At 40.7% G+C, this 24,207-nt stretch overlaps 1 protein-coding gene and 1 non-coding gene across 2 annotated transcripts in view; both read right to left on the bottom strand.

Annotated features, from left to right (window-relative positions):
• Positions 1-1,273: 1,273 nt before the first annotated feature.
• Positions 1,274-24,207, bottom strand: part of LOC139317567 (paxillin-like) — an 83,582-nt gene continuing 60,648 nt past the window's right edge. Inside the window, exon 5 of the mRNA XM_070944663.1 lies at positions 1,274-1,581. Within this exon, the coding sequence (XP_070800764.1) occupies positions 1,315-1,581 (267 nt within the window). The 3' untranslated portion in view covers positions 1,274-1,314. The remainder of the gene's footprint in view (positions 1,582-24,207) is intronic.
• LOC139317770 (U6 spliceosomal RNA) lies at positions 17,185-17,291 on the bottom strand. The gene has a single exon (XR_011600473.1). It is a non-coding gene; the product is annotated as a U6 spliceosomal RNA (small nuclear RNA).

The raw sequence follows: 24,207 nt of genomic DNA, 5'->3' as shown, positions 1-24,207 counted from the left end.
AAAAATGGCTCTGATGCAGCCTAATAACGAGCTGTGACATATTCTCCTTCCCTTTCTCCACGGGTAATTTATTTTAAATAAAAGAAGGGTTGTCATCATTTGTGGTATTTTTTCAAGAAAAAAAAAATCTGAAGGGGGGGAAGTACATGTTGTTGCATCCTTTTTTTTCCATATTAGCTGGTCCCTTATCAAAAGCTCTTTCAAGGAAATCCAGTAGGCCATAAACCACAGAGCTCCACAACAGGCCACAAAGAGACAAAAATAACCGCAGGGTCAATGCAAAACTTGCATTCTGGTTATCTGATGCAAATGCATAAACTGCAGCATTGCACAACCATGTTTCTTTTGTCAGTCTCCCCACCGTTGACAAAGGCCCTTGTGCCACCAACTTCCTTAGAAATATCGACACCCCTGTCCCACGCTATCCCGACTCACAAAGAAGCCACTCAACGCATCAAAGTTCAACCCTAAACTAAGTTGGAAAGCTCCAGGTGTTCCTAAGCTTCTTTGTAGCACCTCTTTCTGTTGGCAGGTGCTTCTAGGAGTTGTAGTTTTTACTAAAGTTTGGATGGTCACAGTTCTGTATTTGTACATGATAAAAATAGAGGTCGGCTAAGGAGTTACTGTTGATCTTTGGTTGCAATTGAATTAATTTGGGGGTTGAGATCAAGAGGTCTTTCAGATAGACCTGGACGGCGCCACTGCTCTCCACAAATTAGATACCAGGAAAAAAATATCCAGCTGTTCCAAAGAACCTTAGATGTGATATGGCCAGCTCCCACCAAGATGGCTTTATGGTTAATAAGAGCTGTAGGGTAGAGTGCTCAACCCCCAGGCCCCCAACCCATAAACCTGGACCTAGGGGTAAAGACACCAGAGGTGTGGCTGCATCAAATCCTGGTCTCCTGAGGACCTTACCAGCTGATCTTGGGTATGTGGCTTAAGGCAGGGCCTCCTGTCAGAAGTGCTGGTGCTGGAGGGTGTGATGGTGGCTTAAAAGTGGCCTGGGATGGGGTGGGAGATAATGCTTGGCTGCTTGTGCAGGAACAGAGGCCTGGCTCCTGAGAAGAGTGGGAGGAGCAGATCCGACTTGTTTCCTTCATTGCTTGCTTGCAAGTAGCTCTGATCTACAGGTGTGGTTTTTGGCAATGGTGGATGGGCTCCCAGGTTGAGGGTGGAGCCCCTTAAGGCACAGGTGTTTTTCCCCCATGCGTGGCAGTGGGTGTGGCTTGTTCAAAAGCCAACAATGGGCCCTCTCCTTTTCCCACAGCAGGAGGCGTGGCCTGACCCCAGTAAGGTCAGGGCCCCTCCCAGTCACCCGAAGAGCTTGATAAAGCAAGGGTGGCAATAGGGCTTCTCGTTCTGCTCCTTGAAGGTGCCTTTGTTGAGCTGCTTGAGGCAGAAGGCGCAGACAAAATGCTCCGGGTGGAACCTCCGGCCCATGGCGGTGATGCAGCGGCCGGTGATGGGTTTCTCACAGCCAGAACAGAGTGAACCGTGTTGCTTGTGGTAATGGATTTCACAGAAGGTGCGCCCGCCATGCTTGAAGAAGCTGCCGTTCATGAACGGGGTGTAGCATTCCTAGAACAGAGAACAAACCATGGGGGAATAAAGAAAGCCACCTGTACAGGTAGTCCTCAACTTTTTTTTTAAGACAGACAAACATTTAGTACATCAATCATCCCTCCCCTGTGACATCTTGATGTTATCTTCTTCACTTCTTTTTATTCTTCTTCCAAAAGTTTCTTCTATCTTGATCTTCATCCAAACCACTATGACAATTCATTCCTATAACCATATTCTAGTCATCAAGTTTTTATACATAATTATAAAATTAATCATTTATATCTCTTTTCCAACCAACAATAAAAATAATTCCATATCTTAAAATATTTTGACTCTTCCCTATCTTTAATCATCAAAGTTAATCTATTCATTTCTGCACAATCTAATTTTTTTTTTATTACTTCTTCTTCCAAAGGTATTTTCTCTGCTTTCTAATGTTGAGAATAAACAATTCTTGCAGCTGTTATTACATGTATAATCAAGTAAGTATTTTCCTTACTAATTTTTTCAGGCAGGATACCCAATAGGAACAACTCTGGTTTAAGCTCAATACATAGCTGTATCATTTCTTCCAACCAGGTTTTAATTTTATTCCAATAGATTTTTGCTTCAGGGCATGTCCACCACATATGATAATAGGATCCTGGTAGTTGATGGCATTTCCAACATTTGGCCAATTTACCTTTAAAATGTTATGAGTAAATGCCTAACTATGTATATATCAATGCATGACTGACCCCTCCTCCCTCAACTAGCCCTTCCCATGACCCCTCCTTACCTTGACTCCGCCTTCGCCATACATAAGGCCATGCACAGGGATCCACCAGCTCAGTTCCAGATGTGCACCTGAAAGAAAAGGAAATGGTGTAAATAAATATGTTTGAAATAGAGACAAATTGTGTCTGTGGTTATTGGGCAAGATCCTTGGAAAATAATTCACAAGATGGTAGCAGAGGATGGTTATGCCCAATAACCAGGAATAATATCTAAAATGGAAGGAAGAATGAACACAAGGTCCATCACCAGACTAATGGCAGAGCTGCAGGAATCCAAAGGCGCCACAGCCAGAATTCCAACTGCCATGGAAGTGGGAGACCTGGACCAGACGAACAGAAGCATGAGGCCAAGAGAAAATGCAGCCAGGCACGCCAGGAATGAATCACCCGAGAGAGATGAGCTGAAAGAGACCATACAGAAAATGATGGAGGCCTCCATCAGCAAGAGGGAGCTCCTCGCGAAACTCCGGGACCTGCTAGATGACCACGGAGCAGCGATGAGCCCCCAAGAACAAGACCACGAGACTGCCAGACCAGTAAGGGAAAGATACCCCCTGGCAGGGACCCAGGACCTAAACAATTCCAGTTTCGCGCCATGCTCCCAGCGGCCATCTTGGGATGGCCACCGACCAATGGGGAGCCAGGATTCAAATTTAATGGCGCGAAATGAAAGAAACCCCAAAACAAATGGGGGAACAACCAAAAACATCCCAGAAGGGAGATACCAAGGCATCTGGAGCTCGCCTGCCGAGCTCGAAGCCAGAAAGACACCCGAGACCCCAGCAGCCGCAATTGGCCCTGCACGCAACCCCCTCGTGCCAGCCACAAACCGCAGGGAGACAACCGCGAGCCAAGGGGACTACGAGGGGGTCATCGATGATGATACACCCCCCCAGATCCTCCAACCGAGGGCCACACTCCACGAGGACGACCGCAGGGCACCGATTGCACTCGAGACATGCCGATGGCAGGACTCGAACTCAGTACCCACCGCACCGACAACACAAGATCCGAGGGAAGGAGACCATGCCAGCTACTCACCCTCCATGCGACCTCCGCCAGGCTTCCTCACACGTCCAGGGACCAGCGACCAGGGATCGGGACCTCTTGCTGCTGCCACCGCCACGCCGCCGAATCCCAGAAGTCCTCAACTTACGGCCTCCTCGCCTCTCTCCAGCTTCCAGCAGGGATCCAGCCGCCCATCGATGGATGCCTGCCTCCAGGGACGAAGCCGGGTACCCCAGGGGTGAGTCCGGACCCCCAACTGTAGGCCTAGGCCGAGGCCTAAGAGCAGCAACTGCAAGCTACTCACCCATCGACTACAGGCGCGAAATAGGCTTCGCGCATGCTCAATCGGCTCCTGTAAGAAGAGAAGGAGAGAACATAAATACAAGTCTATACAGAGTCGCAAACTGCATCCCCAAGCCATATTGTGAGTTCCCTCACCTGAGATACCATGGACAGCAACAGACTGTGAGTAATTTACCACACAGCTCAGTAAATTTACCAACTGACTTTCCCACTCTTAAGTTAGATGGATCAAACCTTATGCAGTGGAATCATCAACTCCAGATTTTATTTTTAAGGGAGAATATGTTGTTTTTAATTGATGACCCCCCCACAAAACCTTGGACTTTAGAAACAGACTGCTTATATCACAGGGCTTACTATATAGTCATAGCAAGTATTTCACCAGGCATATACCCCAGCCTTAGCCATTACCTGACTGTGTCTGAAATACAGCAAAAAATATTTAACTTGTTCTACAGTAAAAGCGCTGCCACCACAGCCAAGATATCCAGGGAATTCCACTCAGCTAGACACAAGGCAGGAACTCCCATGGGTGAACACATACTAAACCTGAATGCCACAAGGGCTGAGTTGATACAAAGGGGGGAGGACATATCAGAGGAGAGTATGAAGAGCATTGTCATCAACTCCCTGGACTCCAGCTGGGATAACTTCATAATGCAGCTAGATAGCATAAGCCTAGGCCACCTCACACTTGAGTCACTGACAAACAGAATAATAGCAGAAGACAGCTTAAGGAGGGACCGCTCCATCAGCCGCAGGGACAGCAAACCAACAAAGAGGGTTGAGTTCCAAACCAGGAACCAAGACTACCCAGAGTGTTTCACCTGTGGTTCCAAGAACCACTATAAACGGGATTGTCCAAAAAACTCGAGGGGAAGGGATCACACCTACCACAGGGAAAGGGAAGGCAGGAAGCCAGGGCTCCCCGACAGATCCCCATCAGAAAACAGATATAGGCATAGAGACTCCCCCAACCCAAGGGACAGAAGGGGAAATAGGGACAGCTCTAGGGAGAGCCGATCAGGATCCATGTATGGGATCAGGGAAAACACACACACACACCCACAAACAAGAGAGGGAGAAGCGTGGCTCATTGATTCGAGAGCCACCAACCACACAACTCATGACAGGAAGATACTGACTTCATTTACAGAGGAAAACTACCACATTAAGGTGGCCAACCAAAACAGAGTCCTAGTAACAGGGAAAGGAAACACGTTCATAAGCGGGATAGGCAAGATAGAGGGGGTATTGCTCATATCCGAAATACCCCACAATATCTTAGCAGCACTTAAACTCAGCAAGGACATGGGTATAGAGACCACCTTCAAAGAGGGAAAAGTCTACATGACCAAGGACAGGGAAAGCATCGGCAAAATAGTCATTGATGGAGGGCTAACATACCTCCATCCTAAGAGGAATAGCCAGACCCAAGTAATCGCCCAACTAGAAAACACAGAGAATAAAGTCAATGCCCAAGTCGAGATAGAGGGGGACAGGGAAGATGACCCCACCGAAAACAGCACAACACACAGAGGGAAATTGTTAATCGGCAAACCCATTCACGATGACTGTGCTCACTTGCTACATAGAAAGTTGGGCCATGCCAGCTTCCCAGTCATCCAAAAAATGACAGAATGTACCAGTGACTTGAAAATAAAAAACTGTAAAAACTACTTAGAGTGCTCCGTATGTAAATCATCAAAGCTAAAGACCAAACCCAGACCTAGGAAGGCCACCCGCACCACCAACTCTATCTTCCACCTGGTACACATGGATATTGTGGGCCCCATGAAGCCATCTATAAAATACAAAAAGAAGTATTTTCTGACAATAGTAGATGACTACAGCCGCTATGGCTTTGTGTATACCATTAACTATAAGAGCGAGGTATTTAAAAAATTTAAGGAATTTTACAAGAGGGTGGAGACGCAACACAATACAAAAATAAGGCAAATAATGACGGATAGGGGGTCTGAGTTCCTGTCAAGGGACTTCTCGAACTGGTTAAAGATGCACGGGATAATACACTACACGACTTCTCCTTTTTCCGCGTTCCAGAATGGAGTCGTAGAAAAAAGGAATGGAGTCCTACAAACAATGATGAGATGCACCCTAGAGGATGCAGGGTTGGGACAGCCATTCTGGGCAGAAGCACTCGCCTATTCAAATTATACGCTGAACAGGCTCTGGTCTAGCGTAATAGAGAAAACACCATACGAGGTGATGTACAACCGAAAGCCAAAAATTACACACTTGCACATATTTGGAGTCACGGCGGATGTGCATATCCCCAGACAGTTGAGGCAAAAAGGGGACAAGGTCTCAAAGAGATTAAGATTCATGGGGTATGAACCAGGCACAAAAGGATACAGATTCATAGACAGGGACAACAGGTTCATCATATCCAGAACCGCAGTGTTCCACGAGAACACCAACTGGTCAAAGATACATCTCAACGAAACACTCACCAGACAGGAAGACATAGACAAATTAAGGGATGAAAGCAGACCCACCACATTAGAAACAGATACACAAGAAAGGCAAAAACCAAGACACCATGAGATAGCCACCAAAGGGTGGAAGGAAGACCATCCCATCATTAAGGTAGATGCAGTCACAGAGAAAGAAGCCAAATACATGCACGACACCGACACACGACCCAACAGGCCCATAAGGCACAACAGAAATAGAATGCCAAAGAGATTTGAAGATTATGTCATGTCCATACACCCAAATAGAATGACTCCCAACTCATATGAGGAAATTATCAGTCTGCCACAAGAAGAGAGAGATAGGTGGGAACAAGCTATGGAAAAGGAGATGGCTAGCCTAAGGGAACTAAACGTGTACACCCCTTCTAAGGTCCCAGCCGATAAAACAGTCATAGGTACAAAATGGGTTTTCAAAATTAAGGAGCTTGAAGACAACAAGACCCTCTACAAGGCTAGGCTCGTAGCTCAGGGGTTCGCTCAGAGGTATCCAGACGACTACACGGATACCTATTCACCTACAGTTAGGGCAGAAAGTGTCAAAAGCGCCCTAGTAATAGCATCCGTCTTAGGCCTAGAAGTCTATCAATTCGACATTCAAACCGCATACCTCCATGTGAAGTTAGACAAAGAAATATATGTCAGGGCACCCCCAGGGAAAGGCACGAAAGTGGGAGACACCTGGTTACTAAACAAAAGTCTGTACGGGTTAAGGCAGTCAGGAAAAAGATGGTATGAGTGCCTAGCCAAAACACTCAGGGACATGGGTTTCACCGTCACCTCAGCGGACCTCTGCCTCTTCGTCAAGAGGGAGGGCACATCAGTCGAGTACGCACTCATTTACGTAGACGACATCCTGTACTTAGGACAGCACAAGTGAAAATGCGATGAATTCGCCAAAGAACTGGGGAAACACTTCACACTCAAGACCCTAGGGAGAGTCAACAAATATCTAGGGGTGCAAATCGAGAAAACAGAATGGGTTCAGGGTATCACAAAAGGAAAAAATATTAGAACTTATACACAGATGTAACATGAAGGATGCTAAGCCATGTGAAACACCCATGCAAACAGACTTCCTGAAACACATGCACGAAGAGGGGGAGTCATTTAAGGACAACACTCTGTACAGATCCGTCATTGGATCCCTCCTATATAGTGCCAATTGGACAAGGCCTGATATCAGCTTAGCAGTTAACCTGTTATCCAGACACGTCAGTGAACCCAAAATATACCACTGGGAAGGGGTAAAATGATATAATTAAGTACCTGAAACATAGCATAGATGCATACCTATGTCTGGAACCATCCAAGTCCAAAGAACCCGTGCTGACCTGCTACGCGGACGCTGACTGGGCAGGTGATACCAAGAGCAGAAAAAGCACCTCTGGTTACATATTTCTCATCAATAATTGCCTGGTACATTGGTACACCGGTAAGCAGAATCTGGTTGCCACATCCACAGCGGAAGCAGAGTACATCTGCCTGTCAAAAGCAGCTAACAATTTAGTGTGGTTCGATGACCTGCTCTCTGAAATATGGACTGAACCAGTTTATCCAAAAACAATCCACGAGGACAATAAAGCAGCCATAGACATTTCCAACGCAGACGCAGTAGGTCAAAGATCCAGACACATCGACATCAAGCACAAGCACGTCAGGCAGTTATCGAACGTAGGTTTCATCAGAGCCGTACATTGTGAAACTTCTGAACAAGTCACAGACATTCTGACAAAATCATTACCAAGCAGACAGCACACATATCTGACATCAAAATTAGGAGTGGCTATACCTTGTACGGAATCAACTCCAAATGTTAGGCATTTAGAAGGGGATTTGTTATGAGTAAATGCCTAACTATGTATATATCAATGCATGACTGACCCCTCCTCCCTCACCTAGCCCTTCCCATGACCCCTCCTTAGCTTGACTCCGCCTTCGCCATACATAAGGCCGTGCACAGGGATCCACCAGCTCAGTTCCAGATGTGCACCTGAAAGAAAAGGAAATGGTGTAAATAAATATGTTTGAAATAGAGACAAATCGTGTCTGTGGTTATTGGGCAAGATCCTTGGAAAATAATTCACATAAACATCTTTGCTAACTTCTCCGGTGGCATATGCCATCTATAAAACATTTTATATTGATTTTCCTTATATGTAGTGGACATTGTTAATTTATAGTTCCTTTCCCATAATTGTTGCCATTTTTCAAGGTCAATTGAATATCCAAAATTTCTTCCCCATGCTATCATTTTTTCTTTTACTTGTTCCTCCTCCAATTCAATATGCAGCAAAAAATTATAAAAATTTTTAATTAAGTTTTCCTCCGTTCCTGTGAATATCCTGTCCAATTCAGTCTTTTCCAAATAAAAACCATGTAACTTAGCATCTTTTTCATATCTTGTTTTTATCTGCATATACATATAACAATCTGTCTCAATCCCCTGTTCTTCCAGTTCTTGTTTCTCTTTCAATTCCCCCTTATCCGTTAATAAATCCTTATATCTAACAATATTTCCAAAATTAAAAACATTTGGGTGTATTAAAGCTTCCATTGTTGATAACCATATCTGTATTTTCACATAGTATTTATCTCTAACCTTCTCCCATACCAATAATAATGCATTTCTTATATAATGTATATGAAAGTATGTATCTTATTTCTACCATACCACAAAAATGCATGCCATCCCAGTTGTAAATCATGCCCTTCCAATGTTAACAACCTTGTATTTCTTAATTCAATCCATTCCTTCAACCATGTCAATGTTGCTGCTTGATAGTATAATTCCCAATTTGGTAAACCAAATCCCCCTCGTACTCTCGTGTCTTGCAGCATTTTCATACTTATTCTTGCTTTTTTCCCTTGCCATATAAATCTCCTTGTTATTTTATTAAGATACTAGCTGTACCCGGCCACGCGTTGCTGTGGCCCAGTCTTGTGGGTATACAATATTTTTTGTCTGAGTGCCAATAATGTCCCTCTGTAGCTCAGGTCACGCCTACTTTGCCTCCGTCCCACCAGTCTTTTCACTCGGTCGATTGGATTCAGACCTGAGTTGCCTTTCTCTACGTTTCTTTTTGGACTTTAACGTTGCTTAATCAATTGCTTTCTTGGACTTTTACCTATTTGGTGCTTGTATTGGGAGAGCTGCGCATCATGGGATTGGCGGAGGCCTCTGCCCGGGCTGCCGTCTGTGAGTTTGCGTTCCTGGGGCTCCGGAGGTTTGTCTTCGGACACCTCCAAGGATACTTTGCTGCGGGTGTAAGAGCTGGTTTCCCGGCTTGCCGGTATAACTGCCTTCACCTTCGCAGCTCTCCGCACCACAGGCGGCATTGGGGTCCCTGCCAAAGGTATGGCATACTCTGTTAGTCAGGAGGACGCTTTGTGGTGGTTGACATTTGCCGCCATTTTGCTTGTGGGTTTGGCGGCAGCGGCGCTGAGGGGAAAAGATCCGGCTCGCACCTGCCATTGTGGTGCTGCAACGTTAAAGTCCAAAAAGAAACATAGAGAAAGGCAACTCAGGTCTGAATCCAATCGACCGAGTGAAAAGACTGGTGGGATGGAGGCAAAGTAGGCGTGACCTGAGCTACAGAGGGATACGGCACAGCTCAATTCCAACGCAATGTCGCACGAAATAATTAAATCAAAATGAAAATAAATCGAAATCTATGAAAATTCAATTTAACAATGCAATCGGAAACACTGAAATGGAATCGTAAAATATTTAGTATAGCGTGTGTTGCTTTTACGTCCAACAGATGGCTCTGTTTTTCAAGAAAGCATGTTTTTACCTGTCACAGGTGTGACATCTATATAATATAGGTATATAAAACCACACGCGTATTTGAATGCAACGTTGTGTCAAAATTTCAAAGCAATCGGTGAAGAACTTTCGGAGATTTACGATTTTGAACAAATGAACATTTACATTTTTATTTATATAGATTGAAAAAATGACTTTTCAATTTTTATTGGCACAGTTTGAAATAGAAATAGCAATCTTGGTAATATGTTCATCTTTATCAATGCAATCCGTCCCATGAGTGATAGCTGGAGATTCTTCCATTTTTCCAAGTCTTTTTCAATTTGTTGTTTTAATTTGTAATAGTTTTCTTCTTTTATTGTTGCACATCTTGAGGTTAAATATACTCCCAGGTATTTGACTTTCTTCACCACTTGTATGTCTAACTTTTCTTTTATCTCTCTATTTTGTTTTTCTGTTGTATTTTTCACCAAGATTTTTGTTTTGTCTTTATTTATTTTCAAGCCAGAAACTTTTCCATATCCTTCTATCTGTTCTAGTAATTTAAGGCCTGTTATTTGCGGTTCCTCTATAATAAATACCAAATCATCTGCAAACGCTTGCAATTTGTACTCCTCTTTTTTAAATTTTCATCCTTTTTATCTCATCATCTCGCCTAATATTTCTATGTAAAACTTTTAGAGTCAGGATAAACAGTAGTGGTGATAACGGACAACCTTGTCTAGTCCCTTTCATTATATTAATCTTTTCCGTCATTTCCCCATTCATCATTATCTTGGCGAATTGTCTGTCATATATTGTTTTTATAGTATTTATAAATCTCTCCCCAAAATCTTTATTCTGTAATTGTTTTATCATAAACTGCCAGTTCACGTTATCAAAAGCTTTCTGTGCATCTAAAAACATCAACACCTTCTCCATCTTGCAAATATTTTATGATTTTTTTCTCCTCTTTTCTTAATTTATATGCTAGCCATCTTCCTGGTTTATTTGCATTTTCAAAAAACTTCTGTTTCGATGCTCTCAGTTGGTTTGCTAGTGATTCTTGTTCATTTAAAGTTATTTCATGCTTCTTCGATTCCATCAATTTCTTAATTTTTTTATTTTGACCATCTTTCTGGAACTCTTTTTCCAGGCTTTTATACTCTTCTTCCAATCTTGCTTGTTTCTGTCATTTCTTTTTGTTCTTTTTTCCAAAATATGTTATTGCCAGACCTCTAATATATGCTTTCATTGTATCCCATACATTCTGAAGTGATGTATCCTCCTTTTTGTTTATTTTTTAAAAAAAATTCCAATTCTTTTTCCACATATTTCTGAAATTCTTTTTCATTTAATATTGTTGCATTCAAAGTCCATTTTATCTTTTTCTTTTGCTCTTTCCATATTGTTTTTTTTTTGAAAAGTTTTTTTTTTAAAAAAACTTAAAACATAAAATACATCTTTTTAGAGCAGTGGTTCTCAACCTTCCTAATGCCGCGACCCTTTAATACAGTTCCTCATGTTGTGGTGACCCCCAACCAAGGGTGGGTTCTAAATTTTTTTACTACTGGTTCTGTGGGCGTGGCTTATTTTGTGGGTGTGGCTTGGAGGTCATGTGACTGGGTGGGCGTGGCTAGCTGGTCATGTGACCGGGTGGCCATGGCTATATGTATAGGGACTACTCAGAGGGCTGAAAAAAGTCATTTCTGACAGGTCCTCGCACTTTTGACTGGTCCTCACACTTATGACCATCCTCACATTTATGCCTGTGCAGCATTCTTAACAACCATGTCACTCATTTCACAACTGCTTCTCTTCACCATGGTGACAAGATAGCGCAAATACGTAAATTGTGAGGACAGTCGTAAGTTTGAGGACTGGTCAAAAGTGCGAGGACCAGTCAAAAATAACTTTTTCAGCCCTCTGAGTAGTCCATATGCATAAAAGGATACAGCAATAGAGAGGGATGAAGGAAGGGAAGGGAAATTAGAGTAGGAGTGAAGGTAAGAGAAGGAGGAAGAGAGGAGGAGAAAGAGAAAGAAAGAGGAAGTAGGGAGAAGAAGAGGGGGGAAGAGAAAGTAAGTAAGAAAGAAAAGACAGAGGTGGTAGGTTTGAGGAGAAAGATTGCTGTACAATAAAAAAGATGAAAGAGAAGAAAGCCAACCCCAAACAAATATTAAGATATTAAGATAAAGAATGAATTGTTAAACTTTAAAGAATAAAAGAGAACAAATAGCAATAAATAGCAATAATTAGAAACACACATACAACGTATTTTCTTTGAACAGAGTATTTGGCCGGTTCACAAATTTAAACAGTTGTAGGAGGTTAGCACCCACCCCTTTCCTAGAAGAATGAAATATTTTGGGAAATATTAAAAAGGCAGAATATTATATTTCCCTACCTGGATGAGAAATGGAGAAGCATATTTTACAGACAAAGCAGCTCCCACCTTCCTGCCCCCCACCCTTTGTTAATGGGCCAGAGGCAGAAAGTCAATCCTTTGTCAAAGGACATTTGCAACACAATAGCAACAGAAACTAACACAATGGGCCCCATCAAGCCATGTGATCCTGTCCACCATTAAACCATCTTTCCAAGCAGTCTCCATGTTTCCAGTGTCTTTTTCCTCACTTGGAGCAGAACCCAGAAGGATATTTCTTCCAACACAGTATTTAGTCATTTCAATTAAATTTACAATTTCTATATTTCCTTTTTACCATATTTATTCCTCATCTATTTTTTAAAAAAACCAATATTACCCTTCATCCTCATCTCTAATCTTAATCAAATTCAATTTTTCCCTTCTATTCTATATTATACCCCTTTGCATTGTTATCTTTTTATATCCATCCTCACATTGATTAATTATGTAATACAGTTGTTTAATACAAATTCAACATTTTAATATAAATCAATTAGTTATATAACTATCTTTTTTGTATATTAATCAATATGAACATGAATATTCCAATTATTTCCATGCAATCCAATTTCTTACAAATCAATTAATTATATTTACCAATAATAATAAACCAAATAATTTCCCCCATATATTCCTCTGAACCACAACTTAACCAATTAATAGTATCTCGATTATTACAATTCCCTAGTTAAATAGAGCTTTTTTTCTTTTGTGTTTTAAAATCTTGGAACTTTCCTCTTTTGCCCTAAATTTCCCATTGTTTGCAGTTTTGCACCTACCTTTTTTGGTGAGGAAAAAGAAAAAGAAATCTCTCTGCCTCATTTTGTCACGTTGCAGCCTGCTTACTTTCAATTTCGCGTTTTCAGCTAGAGGGAAAAAAATCTGCTCCAGGAATTTACCTCTTTGCAGTTAGCTCTTTGAAGCCCCGCAGCAAGAATTTAAAGTTTTTTTTCCCTCTAGCCATCAGCTGGGACTCCGGAGGCAGCAATAGATTGGGAGTGGGCGGGGTAAGCCAACGGCGACCGGGCGATCCAACAGAGGCAGAGGGTGAGTGAAGGCATGTGGGGGGGCGAGAGAGGGCTTTGGCGACCCCTGTGAAATGGTCGTTCGACCCCCAAAGGGGTCGCGACCCCCAGGTTGAGAACCGCTGTTTTAGAGCAAGGATTTGATCTGGTATAAAGTAAATACAATTACTCACATTCCCTCAACCAATTTTGTTCCAAATTTTATCCATTTACCTCTTTAAAAAAAAGAAAAAAAGGGGAAAAAAAATCTTATTCTAAACATTTAGATTTTAAACATTCTACTATGTCACCCTAAATTCTAAACAATTATTTCCAAATAGACATCATTCCAAATCTTTGTCATTTTAACAATCAATATTTCATATATATTCCTCATTTCTAAGACCTATTACATCGAGTCTATATTGTACCTCTTTTAAATGGCAACTAGTATCCATAATCTTGACAAAGAATATTTTCCTCCTCTCTTAATTGTTTCTAAATCAATCAACATTTCCATCTAAAATTTGTCACTCCCAAAATACTTTATTTTAAAGTCTAATATTTAACTGATTCATAATTTAAATAGCTATTTCCCAACAGTGTTTTCCGCCACTTCTATCTCTATTTATTTAACTGGTTCACAGTTTGGCTTAACTATTCTCCAGTATTGTCTCCTCCACTTCCTCCTGAGTTTATTTTTTGGCTGGTTCGCATCTTAATCAGTTGCTTTCCAGCGGTGCTTTCCTCCACTCCTAACCTTACTTATTTGAGCTGGTTCATAGTATAATTTTAACTGCATACCAACGTTATCTCCTTCAATCCTCCTAAATCTATTATGAAACTGGTTCACAACTTAAATAGTTGCTTCCCAGCAATGCTTTCCTCCGCTCCAACCTCTATTTTTAACTGGTTCACAACTGTATTTCAGTTGCTCTCCAGGTATATTTTCCTCCACTCCTAACTTTTTATTTTTTGGCTAGTTCACAGTTTTGCTTTAACTGTTACCTAGCGTATGCTTTCCTCCACTCCTAACTCTAATAGCTGGTTCACAGCTTTACTTTGGCTATTTTCCAGCCCATGCTTTCCTCCACTCCTAGCTCTTATTTTTATTTTTAACTGGTTCCCAGTTTTGCCTTAACTGTTCTCCAGTATGATGCTTTCCTCCACTCCTACCTTATTTGTAAGACTAGATCACAGCTTTACTTTCACTGTTCTCCAGAATCATGTTTCCCTCCACTCCTAACTTCATTTGTTTAACTAATTCATAACATTTTATTTTAATTATTGTCCAGCTTTATGTTTTCCTCCATTTCTACATCTCTTACAATTATTTAACTTTAAATTAATTCACAATATATTACTCATATTCATTTTTAAATCCATTCTCCTCCATATCTTTAACTGGTTTAAAATAAAAAATTATATCGACAAATATCTTAGCTCCTATTCTCTCCTCCATGCCATATTTATTTCCAGTGAATATCAACATTTTAAATCACTTTAAAATCAATTTTCTATAATTATTAAATCTGTAATTAATTCTTCTTAATATCCAGCACCTTAGAGAACATTTTCTTCTAAATTATTAGGTCTGTAAATAGAACTTAAAAATTCCAAGTTTAAAAAGGTATTAAAACATCCAAAAATCATAATTTTCAATCATTTATACTCATTTTTTCCTACTCAAATTGTTGTATATTCATAAAATCAACTTAGATAAAAAATAATAGTGAAAAAAGAGAATAGTAACAATATTAATAATAGTTAAAATAAAAACAAAAGAAAAAAAAGCAAGAATAAAAATAGGAAAGAGAATAGAAATATAACAAAAGAAATTGAAAAGAGAATTAGAAAAAATAGAGAGGGGAAAAGGGACAAAAGAAAAAAAGAAAGAAGAAAGAAAAAAATAAAATAAAATAAAATTGAGAGAGAACCCAGAGAAGAAGGAAGGTATCTCCTAAAATTATTCAAAGATCAAACTCCCAGACACCATTACATCCATTTAATTAAAACTATGGTATTTTGTTATCTTGTTACTTTATATTCCATTTTTTCCCTTCTCCAATCTATCTGAGTATATTTATTTTCCATTTCAATGTCCTCAAAGTTATAAATTCTATAAAGTTAATTCTGAATTGACTATTCCATATATGGTATCATCATGTTCTTCTTTTGTTGCCACGCCCTTTTTCTCTTGTTGTCATGCTTAATAAATCAGTTTTCATTATTCCATTTAGTTTCTTCTTTCTGGTCTTCAATATCCTCCAATACACAGATTATATGTCCAAAGTCAAGCCTCTTGAAATTTTTCTCAAAATAATCCACTTTAAGTAACAGGCAACAAAGTTTCTCTTTCAAGTAACAAGCAGTCTGGAATTTACACTTTCACTTTTCAGCTGGCAGCCATCTTTTCCATCTCTGTTTGTCTTTTATCTTTACTTTTAAAAGCATATTTATTTCCTCTTCTCCTTCCTCTCTCTCAAACATAATCCAATCTCATTTAGCCACAAAAAATAAAAAAAAGATGACCAAATCTGTAATAAAATCATTTCAAAAAGTCTATAATTAACGCTATCTATCAACAGGTCTTTTCTCCACCATTCATTTGAATCTTTTTGCCCCAATGTTTCTCAGCCGCTGTTAAGGCTGGGGCACACTTTTTGTAATCCAGCATTTACGGGCAGTTCCCGCCTGGGCAGAAGTCGACTCACCCGGCTTTCAAACTCCCTGCTCTGCTCTCCACTTCTCGCTTCTCCTCCTCTCCTCCAGCACGATCTTTGTTCCCGGTTGCTGCGGTTTCGGGACAGCCGCCATGGCTGTCATTCCACTGCCGCCGGCGTGAAGGGAAAGCCTCCGGCCCCGAGGAACCTGCCCATTCCTCTCGGCCATCCAAGGGGTCCCTTCTTGTCTCCCTGTCCCTTCAAGACAGGGGAGGTCCGAAGACCTGTCGGCGGCAGCTTGGCAGACGGGGTTTTGGCAGAGCTCTGTGGAGCTCGCCATTTCCCCGTCTGTATCCCCGCGGCATCAACCGGAAGTCCCCTCCCTTTCCATATTATTGTTATTGGGCTATGGTCTGCCCAGATATTAGAGCCAATATTTACTTCTTGCACTGCTTCTATAAGTCCAGTTGACATTCATATCATATCTATCCTCGACCATGATAAGTGTCTATTTGAATAAAAAGTATATTGACTCTCTTTCAGGTGTTTTTGTCTCCAAATATCTTGAATACTTAGTTCTTCTGTCATTGTAAAGAAGGCCTTTGGCAGTGTTCTCCTAGCTTTTTTATTTGTCTTCATTGTTTTGTAATCTAAATCTACATTTGTTACAGCATTGAAATCACCCATTATACATACATTTTCATAGTCCAGTTCTACAATTTTCCTGTGTAATCGCCGATAAAATTCTTCCTGTTTTTCATTTGGTGCATATAATGCTATCAAGAGTATTTGTTTAAAGTTCATTTTTATTTCCACCATCAAAATCCTACCTTCCTCATCTTCAAAAATTAATTTGGGTTCTAGTTTTTCTTTAACATACAATACCACACCTCTTTTACTCTGTTGTATCGAAAATTTTTGAATATAGATTTGAGGCTGATGCATCTTTGGAAATTGTTCTCTTCTAAAAGTTATCTCCTTCAATTCAAAACCTCCATTTCGACTCTTCCTGCTTATATAATCAGTCACTTCCTTCCTTGAAACAGTGTGCGAGAAAGAGTCTATTTGCTGCTTTCCAGTTAACTGCATAGAGGCTTCTGCCAAAACCTCTGTTTTCAGTGTGCCAACTTCCATCGTGATCCTGACAGCTTCTTTTCCCTGCTCCAAAGTCGAAATAAGTTGCTTTTCTTCCTAAAAATATGGAACACTTCACGAATTTGCGTGTCATCCTTGCGCAGGGGCCATGCTAATCTTCTCTGTATCGTTCCAATTTTAGTATATCTGCTGCCGAAGCGAGCACTCTGTTGTATCAATGACGTAAATAGAACTCCTAATTTTCGGTATTGTAATAATTTTAAATGTTTTCTAATGTGCACTTCGTGTAGACATATAATGTCTATCTTCAAGCTGTTTAATTTAGTCAATAATCTATTTCTTTTTATCGCTGCATTCAGTCCATTTACATTTAGGGATATTGCTTTTACTTCCTCTTCCATGTTTACTTGTTACTAGTTTTTAATTTCATCGCCCTGGTCTCTCTTTGTTCCAATGGGTCTTTAGATCTCGCCCCTTCTCTAAGAGCCCTTTCCTCTTTAGCTTTTTCTTCTTTGTCCTTGTGATATGCAGAAAATGCCTGTCACCCAGAAAATAATCGACAGAGAGTTGAGAGATAAGAATAAAATTTATTAATTATTTCTTTGCAAAGGTCCCCCTCAAAGTGAGGGAGCAATTTACCATTCGTTCTCGCTGTCTTTTATACAAATTCAGGTCACACCTTACAGGATACAAGCATGTCCCTTGAGTACAATTTCAGACTTTATATAACAAATAAACACATGATATCCCCTTTATGGAAAGTCCCCATAACTCCAATATATAAAAATACCCTACTTAAAAATATTGCTTATACGTGTAATATCAGCATATGCGTACTTCCCCTTCTTAATGAGGGCAAGTTGACCTGAAGCATACTTCCTGCTAGATAAACACTTTCTCAAGAACACAGGAACCACACAATTCCTTTCTCATGTTCCTTAAATTGTCAGCTAAATTATATAATCAGTTTATACAGAAAAAATAAAGCCTTGACATGATATTAAAATGGCGTAACTTAGGCTATACGGTTTTACAGGAATAATCTTAATTTCTTTATTTCTCACAGTCCTTATCTTCATCTTTCTCTTTTGTGGCATCTACCACTCCCAAATCTCCATTCATTGGTCCATAGAATTGTTGATAAAATAATTTCGCTTTCTCAATCGAATCAAGTCTGTGTCTTTGATCTTGCCATGTCACCATAATCCCTTAGGGTATCAACCATCTAAAACTCACTCCTTTGGATATTAGGAATTTCGTTAAGAATTGGTATTCTCTCCTCAAATCTCTGACTCTTCTAGATATTTGTCGTAGAACCACAAGTTCTTTATCTTTGTGTTTCAGTGCTGTAATCCTTGCTGCTTGTAATATCTCTGTTTTCATTGCCCTCTTTGTAAATATTACATGTACTTCTCTTGGCAGTTTATTCCTTATTGCATATTTAGTATATATTCTGAACGCTTCGTCAATCTCATTTAAAATCTTTTCTTTGGGTTGTTCCAGAACTTCAGCCAAAATCTCTGCAATCACCTCTGGTAGATTTTCTCCTTTTTCTTCTTCTATGTTTTGGAATCTTAAGTAGAATTCAGAGCATTCCATTTCCAACAGGATAATTGTTCTTTCTTGTGATTTGTCTGTTAAAACCAATTTTTCTTTTAATTTCTCAACTTTTTTTTTCTGTCTTTTCTGCTTTTTCTTCTGCTTTTTGGATTCTCTCCTCATTCTTCCCCATGATTACTTTCATTTCTTTTAATTCCTGTTTTATATCATCAAGAAGTGATTGCATCAAATTTCATTCCATTATCTCTGAAGTTTTTTCTGCTGCTGAAGGAGCTGGCTGTGTAAATTTCTTCATTTTCACTTCTCCAAATATTTATAATCCAGTTGTGGTTTAATTATGGTTCAAATACCTAATTCAACCAATGATTGAATTGGTAATAATAAAATAAAATAACATATAATAAAATAAAAAGAGTCTCAGACTCTCCCTACCCTTCAAAAATATAAAAAATAAAAAATAATAAAAAAGTAGCAAGCTAGAAGGGGGGAGAAATTTTTTTTTTAATCCAACTGTCTCAAAAAAGAATAAGAAGTAAAGTTTTAAAAACAAAATCAAAAGTAAAAGTCCATGAAAAGATCAGTTTAATAAAAGAAGAAAGGGATGAAAAAATCCAAAAAAAGAAAAATTAAAAAAGAAAGGAATTCTTCTGACTCTTCAAGTCTTAATCCATGGAAAGACAATACTTAAAAATCCATTTCAATCAGTTTTGTGCAAAGTCTCTATCCAAAAATAGAAAAAATAAAAGGACAACCTAAAAGTTCTTTTTTCTTTTTAGTTCCCAAAACAAAGCTGATCAGCAAAAACAAAGAAAGAAAGAAAGAAAGAAAGAAAGAAAGAAAGAAAGAAAGAAAGAAAGAAAGAAAATCACAGTCCACAAAGCCAGAAAAAAAAAAGGGGAATTTCCAAAACACATTTAAAGTCTAATCTCCGCTCCACTCTCCACAGCTGGTTTGTTTATCTTCTAGCCAAAATGTCAAGGTCAGTTATTTGTTAGGTTTTCTTCAAAGTAAAAATGTTTTTCTTTTTCTTCTGCCACTAGATGGCACTGAAGGTTAACTTTCTATCACAGGTCAATACTTTCAGTACTTTCACTTCTTTAGACAAAAGTATCAATAAGCAATCAGCATTGTAACAATCTATTCACAGGAATGTATATTCCATTCAGTCATGTGGTGAAGGTTGTTGAGAGTGTGGTGGCATGACAGCTTCCCCGACACCTGGATGAAGCTATCTATCTGGACCCGTGCCAGTTGGGCTTCAGGCAGGGGTACAGCACAGAAACGGCATTGGTCGTGTTGGTGGATGATCTCTGGAGGGCTCGGGACAGGGGTTGCTCCTCTGTCCTAGTCCTATTAGATCTCTCAGCGGCTTTTGATACCATCGACCATGGTATCATGCTGCAGCAGTTGAGGGGGTTAGGAATAGGGGGCACCGTTTTGCGGTGGTTCTCCTCCTTCCTCTCCGACCGCTCGCAGTTTGTGTTGGCAGGGGGGCAGAGGTCGACCTCGAGGCACCTCGCATGGGGAATGCCGCAAGGGTCAGTCCTCTTGCCCCTTCTGTTCAACATTTATGTGAAGCCGCTGGGTGAGATCATCCGTGGTTTTGGGGTGAAGTGTCATCTGTACGCTGATGATACTCAGCTGTACATCTCCACCCCAGACCACCCCAATGATGCCCTTGATGTGATGTCTCGCTGCCTGGAGGCCATGCGGGTCTGGATGGGGAGGAACAGGCTCAGACTCAACCCCTCCAAGACTGAGTGGCTGTGGTTTCCGGCGTCCCGATATAGTCAGCAGGTGCCATCGCTGACTATTGGGGGTGAATCTTTGCCCCCCACAGAGAGGGCTCGCAATCTGGGTGTCCTCCTGGATACACGGCTGTCTTTAGAAGAGCATATGACGGCCGTGGCCAGGGGGGCCTTTTATCAGGTTCGCCTGATTCGCCAGTTGCAGCCCTTTCTGGACCGGGACGCCTTGCGCACGGTCACTCATGCCCTTGTCACCTCCCGGCTGGACTATTGTAATGCTCTCTACATGGGGCTCCCCTTGAAGAGCACTCGGAGGCTCCAACTGGTCCAGAATGCGGCCGCGCGGGTGGTTATGGGCGCAACTCGTTGTGCCCGCGTGACACCCCTCCTGCGCGAGCTGCACTGGCTCCCAGTGGTCTTCCGGGTGCAATTCAAGGTGCTGGTTACCACCTTTAAAGTGCTCCATGGCATAGGACCCGGGTACCTTCGAGACCGACTTCTGCCACCAATAGCCTCCCACCGGCCAGTTCGCTCCCACAGAGAGGGTCTCCTCAGGGTGCCATCGGCCAAGTTATGTCGGCTGGCGACACCCAGGGGGAGGGCCTTCTCTGTGGGAGCCCCAGCCCTGTGAAATGAACTGCCCCCGGAAATACGTAAGATCCCCGACCTCTGGGTATTTCGCTGTGCACTGAAGACCCTGTTGTTCCGCCAGGCCGGGCTATCGACATGATAATTTTAAATTGGGGTATTTTAAATTTCTGCGGTTTTAAATGGAGCCAAATTTATTTAATAATTTTAAATTTTAAATTGATGTTTGTCTTGTGTTTTAAATAGGCTGTACACCGCCCTGAGTCCTTCGGGAGAAGGGCAGTATAGAAATAAAATTATTATTATTATTATTATTATTATTATTATTATTATTATTATTATTATTATTATTATTATTATTATTATTATTATTATTATTATTATTATTATTATTATTATTTTATTTCTATACTGCCCTTCTCCCGAAGGGCAGTATAATTATTCAATAATATAATCTTCAATATTATTATTATTATTATTATTATTATTATTATTATTATTATTATTATTATTATTATTATTATTATTATTATTATTCAAAGCATTAATATCCAATTATTTTTACAGTCCCCAAAACTTTTCTTTTTCTTCAGTAAAAAATTAGTAAGAATTTAATGGGCTCTCAGTCACACATTCCTTGCCGCCCAACTTTCCGGACGTGAGTGTGAGTACACACCCACTCCTCGCTTTCAGCCACTCTTCTCCACCCTATCAGTCATCCAGGTAGATTGAAGAGAAACTTTCTGATCAATAAAATTAAGTTGATCTCACCTTGTTGTCACAGGCTGGTTTTTCACTTTCTCTTTTGTTGCAGCCGTCCCAGCTTTTCAGCGACTTCTAGGTCGCTTTCCCACGGTGTCCGATTTGAGGAGCTTCTTCCGGTCTTTCCAGGGAGATTACAATCTCCCTGGGTTGACCAGTATGTGCTCCTCTTGTTGGTCGTCCCTACAGGACGACTTAGGTCACAGAGGACCCTCGGACAGCGGGGATATCGATGACTCTTTGGGAGCCCCCAAAGGGTCCGTCTTGCCGCCGCAACATTGGCCACGCCTCCCCCAGGTAGTCCTCAACTTAACAACCATTTGTTTAGTGACTGAAGTTACAACGACACTGAAAAAAGGGACTTACAATCAGTCCTGGTGTTTATGACTATCACAGCATCCCCATGGTCACGTGATCAAACTTTGTGCACTGTATTTATATGATGGTTGCAGCATCCCAGGGTCATGTGGTCACCATTAGGGACCTTCCCAGCTGACTTCCAATATGCAAAGATCGTGGGGGGAAGCTGGATTCACTTAACAGCCATGCAGTTCACTTAAAAGCTGCAGTGAGTCACTTAGCAACCATGGCAAAAGTCATAAACTCAAGACCATTGCAGCATCCCCATGGTCACATGATCAAAATTCAGACGCTTGGCAAGTAACACATATTTATGACAGTTGCAGTGTCCCGGGGTCATGTGATCACCTTTTGCGACCTTCTGATGAGCAAAGTCAATGGGGAAGCCCGATTCCCTTAACAACACTGACATGATTCACTTAACAACTGTGGCAAAAAAGGTCATAACATGGGGCAAAATTCACTTAACAAATGTCTCATTTAGCAACAGAAATTTTGGGCTCAAATCAACCTGTATCAAGATCTAGGTTCCCAGCTGTTTCAAGGCTCAGCCATGGAGTAGATCCAGATGTGCTAGGTCTCAGTCACACTTTTAACATGCAGAGAAGTCCCAAAATGAGGTTCTTGGAGGTACCACATTCTCCCAATTTCAGAGCCAACTTCGGCTGGCACAAAGGACTTGAGTTATTTTGCCAAGTTAAGAGAAATTTAATAAGTAAAATCCTAGGTTACTTTCAGGAGCTAACACTGAACTTTTGTCTTCTTTATCTTGCAAATGTAAGTATGATCAATGAAGCAACCATTATTATTATTCTCACCCAATGCCCATCACCTTTGCAAGGGAGAGCCACAAGGAGAGATACCAACATATTTGCCCCTATGGAGAGTTTCCCTGTCAGTTGTAGCTAGGGTAAAATTAAAATTAAAACAATAAGATAGTGAGAGGAGAACTGCAGCCTGTCAGTTTCATTTTCAGCTTGAGAACTCAAAGTGACTAAATATTAATAGAATAGAATAGAATAGAATAGAATAGAATAGAATAGAATAGAATAGAATAGAATGGAATGGAATGGAATGGAATGGAATGGAATGGAATGGAATGGAATGGAATAGAAGAGTTGGAAGGGACCTTGGAGGTCTTCTAGTCCAACCCCCTGCCCAGGCAGGAAATCCTACACAACTTCAGACAAATGGTTATCCAACATCTTCTTAAAAATTTCCAGTGTTGGAGCATTCACAACTTCTGCAGGCAAGTTGTTCCACTTATTAATTGTTCTAACTGTCAGGAAATTTCTCCTTAGTTCTAAGTTGCTTCTCTCCTTGATTAGTTTCCACCCATTGCTTCTTGTTCTACCCTCAGGTGCTCTGGAGAATAGTTTGACTCCCTCTTCTATGTGGCAACCCCTGAGATATTGGAACACTGCTATCATGTCTCCCCTAGTCCTTATTTTCTTTAAACTAGACATACCCAGTTCCTGCAACCGTTCTTCATATGTTTTAGCCTCCAGTCCCCTAATCTTCTTTGTTGCTCTTCTCTGCACTCTTTCTAGAGTCTCAACATCTTGTTTACATCGTGGCGACCAAAACTGAATGCAATATTCCAAGTGTGGCCTTACCAAGGCATTATAAAGTGGTATTAACACTTCACGTGATCTTGATTCTATCCCTCTGTTTATGCAGCCCAGAACTGTGTTGGCTTTTTTGGCAGCTGCTGCACACTGCTGGCTCATATCTAAATGGTTGTCCACTAAGACTCCAAGGTCCCTCTCACAGTTACTACTATTGAGCAAGGTACCACATATACGGTACCTGTGCATTTTGTTTTTCTTCCCTAAATGTAGAACCTTGCTTTTTTCATTGTTGAATTTCATTTTGTTAGATAGTGTGGAAATTGGGATCGTAGAAACACCCAGGAGCATAGAAGAGTCCAAAGGCAGATGCATGAATAAATGTGATAAATGTATTTATTCATATAACAAAACATATTAACTATATACAAAGGCTGTCTTAATATCCATTAGGATAGGGGGCACACAGCATGTGTGACTACCCCTATCAAAGATCATGTCTCATGGAGAACAAACGTAAAAGAGAGCTTGGTGG

The sequence above is a fragment of the Pituophis catenifer genome, unplaced genomic scaffold (assembly GCF_029215685.1).
Source record: "Pituophis catenifer annectens isolate HBS135680 unplaced genomic scaffold, rPitCat1.0.hap2 SCAF_5, whole genome shotgun sequence".
In the NCBI taxonomy this organism is placed as follows: Eukaryota; Metazoa; Chordata; class Lepidosauria; order Squamata; family Colubridae; genus Pituophis; species Pituophis catenifer.
This window is presented reverse-complemented; position numbering and strand designations above follow the sequence as displayed.